We start from the raw sequence: 10,593 nt of genomic DNA on the forward strand, positions 1-10,593 counted from the left end.
TTGAACTTGGTTTTCTCCGCGAATAATAAACCTATGGTGGTGAAATAAACTACACAAGAGTTCTCCGAGCACACTTTATCAATCTAAACCAATTCATTGTTTCACTTTAGTGTCCGTTTAATAAAAAACTACCGACTCTACAGAAGCCAAGTTGTCAGCCTGTTAGGTTATAAATCTGTTAGGTTAAGTCTGTTAGGTTATAAAATAAAGTAACAAATATAGGAGTACCTCAAGATTCTGTTCTCGGCCCACTTCTTTTCACAATTTACGCAAATGATCTGCCATCTTGTCTTACCAGTTCAGAATGCTTACTGTATGCGGACTACACCCAACAAATATTAACACTGATAAATGCCTCCAATCTCTGACACGGAAACTAAATCATGACCTTTCAAGGGTGGCTGCTTGGTGTATCCATAATAAATTACAAATCAATCCGACTAAACCAAAATTCGTTGTTTTCCACTCTCACCTACGTGAACGTAATTATATCCCGCCAATATTTCTAAATTAATTCGCAATTGAAGCAGACGATGAGGCGACCTTCTTGGGAATTAAACTGGACCGTCACTTGAAATTTCATTCGCATGTTGCACGCCTACGAAAAAATGGTTACGGCATACGAGTTCTAATTAAATCCCGCAATATATTTTCCCAAATTACCTACATTAAACTTTCATTGTGCTACGCTTTTATTCATTCTCATACTAATCTTCATTGCATAGACTAAGGGTTGACGGGCACGTCAGTGTTACTCCGGTCGGCGACAACAACTCGGGTTCTCGATATCCGCTCGTAGGCCTGAAACGGGCTGGGGCAATCGTATAGCTTGTCCATGTCCACGTCGTACAGTGCCCACCCGTCCGAGTACTTTGGCATGTACTTCTTGTACTGCAAAAACAAAGCAAAACGAACAAACATATACCTAGCCGTCAAGCCTTCTTTTTCTTCTCTGCCCATGTATTGATACTGCCCCGTCGCCCTCTCGAAAGTTTTCTGCACCTAACGTGGTTTTGCACTGCCTCCAGTGTCGGAGGTGTTGCAACCTAGTTTTGCACTGCCTCCGTGATCGGCCCACCTTTCACCAAGCAACGATGTCACGTGATGACGTCACCATGTGACGCCATGGTGACGTGACGATAACGTCATAATGACGTCACAAATTTTGACGACCTGTGACGCCATAACGGCAGCAAAAGGGAGAGTTGGGCTAGTTGGTTTGCGTTCATATTGAAACAGCGCAAAACACGTAGGACACAGAAAGACTTGACAACACGAGCGCCGACTGACCACTGATTGCTTTATTCAAGCGAAACAGAAAAAGAGAGGGAAGAAGAAAGAACAAAACATGCGCACGCAACCTATGCACATGACAAAAGAGTGCGCTTGTAACATCATTATGCGTTCTCCAAGTACGTCAACTCGCAATCAAGTAACGCAATCGACGGTGCGCTGACACACGTGTCACCGTTTTTGCAGATAGCGAAGGCTTCAGCTATCTCTCTTATGTGAGAATCCGTGTGTCTGTAAATGGTGGTGGCGCGGCAGAATTCTGGGGTGCAACCACCGGCGGCACATTGGGAAGACAAATGAGAGAACGGCGCACCCTTTAAAGAGCTATGGTGCTCACGCAGGCGAGTGTTGAGGCAGCGCCCCGTTTGCCCCACATAAACCTTCCGCATGAAAACGGAATGCAATAAACGACATTGTTTTTGCAAGGGACAAACGGCATGCGGTGCTTGGCTGTGCACGTTATGCTAGACAACATATTCACACTCGTGGACAACTTATCAATTCTGGCACACAAGCTGTTGGGCTTATTTTTGGCGGAAAAGTGAACATCAACGTTGACCTTGTTGGCAATCTTTTTTATACGGTGAGAAATACCGTGAATATACGGAATCACCGCTAGCCTCTTACCCTTTCCCGATTTTGCATTACGTGGTTCTGCTTGAACATTTTTAACTTTGTTCAAAACTTTTAATGATGCGGAAACAATAACATCACGGGGGAAGGCTGCATGTTCCAGGCGTTGAACTTGAGATAAAAGGCTGGAGGACATTTTGTGAACACAAGACTTCGTTAAGGCAGAAAAAATGGTGTTAAGCGATGCCAGATTTTACAGTTATGGAATGACTGGAGGAATAGCAGAGCAAGAGCTTCCTGGACCTGGGGGGAAATTCCCAGCAAACGTGGTCCTCATTAAACGTCAGAGACAAATACAGAAACTGAATAGCCCCTTCCACAGGACCTTCACACGTAGAAGTCAGGCCTTGTCCTCTTTCTTTGAAGCATTTCACAATACTGATCATGTGGTGAGTGAAATTGCCCTTTTTAACACAATCAAATAATCATCCACGTAGCGAAAAATCTTCATCACCATTCCTTCCAGATCATTAGTAAAAACATTGTCAATGCTGCTAAGAAAAATATCGCATAGTACCGGGGCTAACCGGGACCCTATGCAGATACCCGATCGCTGTACATACACTTTATCGTTCCATCCAACCAAAGTTGAGGACAAATAAAACCTAAGCAGCTCAAGAAAGCTTTCAGTGCTGATACCGCAACTGTTGATAAATGTGCCTTCATCGCTCTGATCTTTGATGCTAGCCTTCACACAGGCCATCAACTGCCCATGGGGAATGGAATGAAATAAATCAACATCAATGCTAAAGGCCATACACTTCTTCGGTTTTTCCGCGTATAAATATTTCACTACAGCATTGGGACCATTAATGAGAAAAGGGTTATGAAGAGAAAAAGAGCTGAGATGCTTTTGAAGAAAACCAGACTTTATACTGCCAGGTGTGGCGTTCGGTCACAATAACACGAAAGGGCATAGGCGTGCGCAGAGTTCCCCATTAGGGGGGGCAAAGATCCGCCGCAGCGCCCCCCCCCCACCCTACTAAGTCAATGAATGGGGCAGATTTTGCGCCCCCCCCCTCTTAGGTGGCTAGAAGGGTCAATGTACGGAGCAGATTTTGCGCCCCCCTCTTAGGTGATTAGGGGGGCGGCCGCACCCCCTGCCCCCCCCCCCCCCCCCTGTGCGCACGCCTATGCGAAAGGGTACATCAGTCTTGGCTGTCTTAGCCCTGAAAAAAGGCCTTAAAAGGTCTTCCTTAGTTTTCCAACTGCATTGATAAGACGCTCCAAATTTAAGTCCTTTATGAGTGCATTGACGTCATATGGTGACGACATCACGCGATTATTTTCTTGCGTCACTCGTGTTGACGCCGGCGCCGCGGGTCGCCGACGGTCAATTTTCGCGTTCGATGATACATCTAGGGCTTTCGCCTTAATATATGTATCAGGGTTCTCCCCACGGTGGGCGGCGGGGCAAATGCCGCCCACCGCTCGGCTTCATCGCCCACCTCCTCTCTTCTGGTCACCGCCCACCACTTTCGATAGACCGCCCACCGCACCGGCTGATCCCTAGAACTGCGCGCCTGTGGAACCAATAAATAGCAACCGTGCGCCTGCAACGCCTCCGGCCACCCGGTTATGTAAAAAGGAGCCTGGACATGGTGGCCTTGTGGTTTCAAAGATCAACTGCAGTGCCAGCGCTGGAACACAATGCCGCTTTCTACGAGCGTCATGAAGGCCAGAAATGCGCGACCAGAAATGAAATGTGCATGTGTACGCGCCGAAAACGGGAAGTTTGAAATCTTGAACTTAGTGATTTTTAGGCACCCCAAAAGGATGTTTTAACACGAAAGTGTTTGATGCCGGAGTCGACAGCGGCTACACTGACGTATTTCCGTCACGGATATGATGTTGTAAAATATAAAGACTAACAGATGGCAAAGAAAAAACTAGAAGAAAAAGTTCCGTGACCGGGACTCGGACTTACGACCCCTCGCTCCGTTACGCGCGGCGCGAAACGATTCGGCCACAGACGCCACGTTCTTTGTCATGCTAACGGCGAGCTATTTATATACGCCATTTGCTGGTGGCGGTACTCGGAGATAGATGGTACATATGCGTGTTTTCGTTATCACTAGCGAGATGGCGCGAAGGGCTCGAAGAGCGCGCTTTAAAGGTCGTCGCCCCACGCGTTGCGATGAGCGCGCACCTCTACAGGGCGTGGTCGCTCGTGCGCGCGTATCTCGTGATGGCGGTGGTTTGTACGTCTTGTGCTCTCACCGCAAGTTTGAGTTGAGAGCACGAAGGTCACTTCGCTTACTGCAGCGGGCCGCTTTGCGAAAGGAGCGCGCTGCTCAGACAGAAATAGGTTACAACTGTGACTGTTCGTGCTCATCCTGTGTATGTTCGTTCCGTGCGTCCTTTCTGCTTGAGCAGCGCGTTGCAAGTTTCGAGCTGCTCGCCGTTCTTCGCACGAATTACAATTTGTTGCTATAGCATTCATTCATTCGCCCTTGGGCCGAAAGAATGCACAACAAACGCCCAACTACGTCTGTGAAGACGCATTTCACTTTCGTATTGTACCGATCCCTATGACAGAGGAATCAGCCATTATTTTTTTGGTTTCCATGGTGTGCACTGTCAACGCTCTCCACACACCGGAGCCAGACAACACGTATAAAATATTTTACTTTGATTTTAAAGTTTTCGTCGCCCAGCATCTGCAAGCCAGCCCCACCGCAATGGACGCTATCACAAGTGAACACAATCCACTGGGTTTGCGAGATCTGCGTCCTGCATGCAGCCTAAATCGCAGAAATCGCTGTCAGAGTCCACTCGTCGTTGTTTACGTGAACCACGTGCGACTGGCAGCAAACTGACAGCTGCTGCAAGTATGTCGCGAGTTGCAGTCTTCCCGTGAAGTCAGACTTGTGTTGACACGTGACTGCGAAGCCGCCCCCTCGATACCGAAACCGAAATTGCAATTTTAAGGTAGCGGTATTAAAAATATATTCAATGCATTCCCAAGAACTACGACACTCTTTTTAGGGTTCTCTACAGGCATGTTTTTACTTGGAGCAACAATACGAAAATATTTAAAATTCATGTTAGTACTCTTTTAATAGCTCACCCTCCCCCCTTACTCTCTATCTATGGGTATTTATTTATTTAATGCATACTACAGACACGAAGTTTATGCGGGGTAGGTAAAATACATTAGGTCAGCAAGAGTAAACAGTCTTGTAAGTTCAACGACACAGTTTTGAGAATACAACTGCAAAAAAAAAAACTGCTAAACGAATCTTTTGAAGACAATCTTAAACGATACAAGTGTAAAAATTAAATAATACAACGTTTACAGACGTAAGTTGTTCCAATGATTAATTAATGGTGCGCGAAAAAGAAAAGGAGTGTTTGAATAGGTTAGTTCGGGCAAAATAGCGGGTTAGACCATTTAGGTGATGTTGGCGAGCAGGTCTCGTCATTACTGTACTGCCGGGTCGAGTGCGAAAAAGAAATTGAAGCCGTATTTTTTTTCTACGCATTTGTGTTGGATTGTCATTAGACTGCATTAGTTCAACGGGTGAGTCGAATGTTGAAAACTTGTTATAAACAAACCTGTCTTTGCAAGTTTCGTTGTTACATTGTGTGAAGGGGTCCCACGCAATGCAGGCGTACTCGAGCTTCGATGAAATTATGCAGTTGAACAGATGGTGGAGCATGTTTAATTTTGTATATAAGAAAGCGCAGTTTTCGGAAGGCAGAGGAAGATATCTTTTGCACATGAAAGTTCCAGGGCAGGTTGCACGAATCGTGACACCTAAATATTTATTTAAAGGGGTACTGACACAAACTTTCGCGGCCGAGATAGCCAGCGGGATCGATTCCCGTCAACATGCGTATATCATCTGCAAAGTATCAACAGCGAATATAGCTTGCAAGGTATTTTATATGAATTTCGAAGTTCGCTTGAAAGTGACTCGACGGTGACCTCACCACTTAACCGACGTCACCACGCTGCAGCCGATACAACGAGTTACGATGACCTCATAGTCGCCATTTCTCTTTTGCCGCGCTTGCGCCAGTAGACTTACTTTTCGGCGGCTGCTCGCAAGTCGGTGGTCGCGGCGCACGCGTTGAAAGTTTTAGATGCGAAGCATCTCTTGCTCGTGGGTATGTCCCGCGGCCTTGGCGTCCGCACTCACACTACGCATGAGCAACTCTCATCCTTCCCTCTCTCCAACAGCTGCGCGTTACTCTCTCCACTTCTCTCCCAGCACCTGCTTGCACTTCTCCTGCGTTCTCGCTTCTGCTCTCGCGGGGCATGCGCTACTCTCCACCTCTAGTCTCCTCTCCTTCAAGTGTGAATATAAAGCGGGTAGAGCGCTGCGCGCGTTCAGCCCAGCGCTTACTTCGGTTGACTCCTCTGATATGCGGGCTCGACATGCCGAAATTCTCTTCTGCGCAACGCCGAGATGAGCGCCAGCGCCAGCGCATGCGCGTCCCTTCCCCCTCTCTCTCTTCTCGTACGCTGCACCCCTCTCGCGCGCATGTCGACCGGGCTCCCCCGCTCACCCTGTGAGAATTAACGGCCAGGCTAGAGGGAAGACACGACGCACGTAGTGTTCCTCTTCGCGTTCCACGACGCGAGGTCGGTAGCATGCCCGAGGTCGGTAGCATGCCCAACGAACGCCAACGGAACGCGATCGTGCAAGTGCTCCGGCTTCGCATCGCCTCATGGTACCCTTTAGCGGGAGATAGTGCAATTTTTTTTGTTTGGCGACACTGCTTTCCTGTTTCCTGTTTGAACTTCTTGATTTCCTTGTGCTGTCTGAGGTGCGGACCGCGCGGAAATGCGTCGCAGTTCTGTGTGCTGACGTGGTCGAGCTTTGCACATGCTAGGTGGTGATAGTTGCACCCGGCGGTAGAGTGACCTAGAATAGGGGGAGTGTCCAAACCTTCGCGCGAATACATGGGAGGAACGAGGGCCTTTTGTGGTGAACTTTCGCGCCGCGGTGCTGCCGTGCCGGATCCGTGGGCTTTCTCCGCGGTGGAAGCCGCCTAAAAGCGGCGAGCGTCTGCTACGCGCCTGATATTTTGGCCGCTATTAGCGAACATTGTGGGAATTTTGGCAATATTTAATACTGCGTCACTGCAACATAATAGTGCAACGACTCATCGCACAGAGAACGCGCTTGTCTGTTGTGAAACGGAGATTTTGTATATTTTCTTTCAGCTGGTTTATCACCGCAATGGTCCGCACTTACGCGGCTGTTTGAGGAACGATTCTGCGCGCACTTCATCTTGAGCGAAGGTGCTTAACTTAGTTTCAGGTGGAATGACGAACATAAACGTGCTGCAGGAGTGAATGAGCTGGAGATTACAAAGATAACCAGGAGAACGTAGCAGATATGCACGTAGTAAATGGCTAGTTCATACTTTTGCACCCTTCAGATCCCTTCTTTTATTTCGTGCGTTCGATTTGTTTTACAAGGCTGCCTCTCGCGCTTTACTGTTTCATGCCTTTTCATGCGAAGCGGAATGTGTCCGTCGATGTGGCCGCGGTACCAAAAGTAAAAAAATAACTCGCGCAACTCTCGTGTCTTGTTCACTTTTTATACACGAAAATCGGCATGGAGGGGCACGAATGTATGCCTAACGTGACCAGTAGGTCACGGCATCCATAACTTGACATGCTTGCGATTTGCGTAACGACTAACGATAATAATATGGCGCGTGACGCGAAAACCCGCTTTCTTCGGTCTGAAATAATTCTGACGATGTGTGGTCTGACGATTTGTCTCCGTCAGGTGACCAAACGTGGTGGTCAGCAATATCGATCTCAACATGTACGCCTTACCCATAAATTTTGAAGAACTGACCGCATAGGTAAAATGTATGCGAAAAAAAAACATATGAAAAAAAAAACTCACAGCTAGGTTCCCTTATGCAGTCGCCTGAGACGACTCGAAGACGAAAGCCATCCTTTGCTTTTTTGTCAGTCGATGCATTGTTCCTCCCCCCCCCCTCTCTGCACATAACGTGGTTTCGGACTGCCCCCAGGATCGAAGGCATTGCAAGCTTTCTGCACCTCGCCTGGTTTTACATCGCCTCTGTGATCGGCCCATGGATCACGGAGGCAATGCAATGCGACCATACCATGTGATGACGCTATCATGTGATGTCACGTTGAATAACGTCACGATGACGTCATAATGACGTCGCAAATTCTGATGATCTGTGACGTCATCACGTGATGGTTTTTTTTGCATCACTCGTGTTGGCGACGCGGGACGCCGACGGCCAATTTTCGTGTTTGATTAGGCATCTAAGGCTTTTGCCTTAAAAAAATAAGCGAAGCTCAAGTAAATGAAACGATAACAGCGCAACATTGTGTATGCCTCACTTCATGTTACGAGCGATCGCCCGACAACAAACGTGATTATCAGCTCATAGCAGCTCATTACACCCGTCTGTGGGACAAAAGAGGCTTGCTTTACCCGTCTGGCCATCTCTTTATATTTATTCAAGAGATGACCAGGCACATTGTTTAAGTACTCCGGAGCTTCAGCACGAAATTGTGGTGTACGCTACATTGAGGTCATCAGGAAAAAGCGGGAAATTGCGGTCGGGTGCCCTGCTGACGCGCACTGAATTGCCGCGGAAACTATTGCATTTTATGTAACTACTCGTCTACATTTTTTTTAAGTCTCTGAACCGCGCGAATGCTAACCGCCGAGAACCGCGAAAATATTTGAAGTTGAGAATGAGTTGCTTGAAGCTGTTTTCATTTCGTACGATGAAGGCTTGAAGCAATGCACGCATCTCGCGCAAACCTTTCATACTGACGTTCAGCGATCCCTGTAGACATAAACAAGCCCGACGCATGAGTGACCACAGCTGGCTCCGAAACATCCAGTCTCTATGTACCTGTCTATAAAGTATATGTTATCGCATGTTGCATTTTTTTCAGGCTAGGTACATATGAAATCTCTGTATTTGAACAATTTTCTAAAGTGATTCAAATATTATACTTTCACATTTGTAAATTTCTTACCACATTTTTGTTCAGGCATATATTTATTGTACAGCAAGAATGGGGGTATTTGTAAGTTTAGTTTCATGATATCTGGATATTTGTAAAGCATTTTCTATGTTACGCCTTTTATCCACAAATTTGTGGAATAAGGTTAGATTACATGGCGTTGCTTTTCTGTCAAATGTCGGAATTTAACACAAGCTTTGCGCACGGTGAGCCTTATGCTACCTCAGAAGCGAAATTAAGCCAACAGTATTGCGGTCCTATGACCATCTCTATTCTTTCTTTCGTTTCCCATGCGTCTTCCTGTGTGCTCTGTCCATAATAAAGTGCTAGTGGAGGCTAACAAATTGTTGAATAAAGCGCGCGGTGTGCATATGGCTAGAAAACCACTGGTGACCATGAATAAGAAGCTCGTTGTGGCGTGTGAAGCGGTCACTGCGCGTAAATGTTTCAGCTGACTGCGCGTGTAATTTACTTTCATTTATTACTCTCAATTCTTGCATGCCTGATGCTATTGCCCGTTTAGCCGTCCGAACAAGTTTCCTTTCGTTCTTTCCTTGTGCGTGTTCATTTTGCGCGTTTTTACGCACGCACCAACGTTCTCGCACTCTATCACCGGAACTAGGCCACTCTGATGCCGCTTGACGCATGAGTTTCTGCATTCTGTTGTTGCCCCTGCACTAACACAACGCTTAAAGATGGGTAAGCTTCATTACGTACCGCATTAATAAAGTTAAGTAGACTTCAAGTGTCCTGTGTGGAAACTCGGCGCAAGAAACTACAGCGCGCAGCAGACGCCCCTCGCTTTCTGCGCACTTCCTGAGCTCAGAAAGCCCACGGGTTCCAGTGACTAACGGGTCCGGCGCAGCAGCGGCACTGCGCGGCAGTTCACCGCAAAAGGCCCACGCGGTAGCCGACGCTTTGGACACTCCCCTATTCTAGGTCACTCTACCGGCGGCTTGTTTTTGGAAATCTCTAAAACCGAAACTATGAATGGTCGCTAATAAGGAGCCTGTAATTAATTATGTGCCGCGCGCTGCAGCAAACGATATGCCGTGTTATGAAAACAGGACCCCAGCAACACATTGCCGCAAAAAAAAAACGCGAGGCCAAAATTTTTCTGTCAGTACCCCTTTAAGTGCAGAGGAGCCCAGCATATAACTATAAAAGAGAGGAGTTCTCTTTCGGAAAATTGGTAGAAAAATTTTTTCCACATTGAAGGTCGCCTCCCATCGATTTCACCTATGGAAAACTTGACTGTGGCTTCCAGGGGCATAGCCAGAAATTTTTTCGGGGGGGGGGGGGGTTCAACCATACTTTATGTATGTTCGTGCGTGCGTTTGTATGTGCGCGTGTATATATACGCGCCCGTTGGCTACGCCCCTGGAGGCTTTTATTCAGATCACCTTGATCACCAGTGAGTGTGATTTCTTTAAACAACAAGCAATCATCTGCAAATAGTCTTGTTTGGACATTCGGCTTAGAGGCCCAGAAACTGCCCAGAACGTGTGATTAGATTCTGATGTAAATGAAAAGGCCATGGACAGAGTGAAGCATCTTTGTCGCGATCTGAGTAGGATTCATATTTTCAAATCGCGTTTAAAAGTCACAAAAAACCGATGTGTCGCGCAGCCTAGCTGAAGAGCCATGAAGCTGGATTATGGAGTCGTTCACTTTGCTGTACG

The 10,593-nt window shown here is 47.1% G+C and overlaps 1 protein-coding gene across 1 annotated transcript in view; it reads right to left on the bottom strand.

Moving 5' to 3' along the window:
* Positions 1 to 726: 726 nt before the first annotated feature.
* The window catches only part of LOC119405732 (uncharacterized), a 35,704-nt gene continuing 25,837 nt past the window's right edge, over positions 727 to 10,593 (bottom strand). Inside the window, exon 4 of the mRNA XM_049419491.1 lies at positions 727 to 891. Coding sequence (XP_049275448.1) covers positions 727 to 891 — 165 coding nt within the window. The remainder of the gene's footprint in view (positions 892 to 10,593) is intronic.

This window comes from Rhipicephalus sanguineus, chromosome 9 (assembly GCF_013339695.2).
Source record: "Rhipicephalus sanguineus isolate Rsan-2018 chromosome 9, BIME_Rsan_1.4, whole genome shotgun sequence".
NCBI classification, from domain to species: Eukaryota; Metazoa; Arthropoda; class Arachnida; order Ixodida; family Ixodidae; genus Rhipicephalus; species Rhipicephalus sanguineus.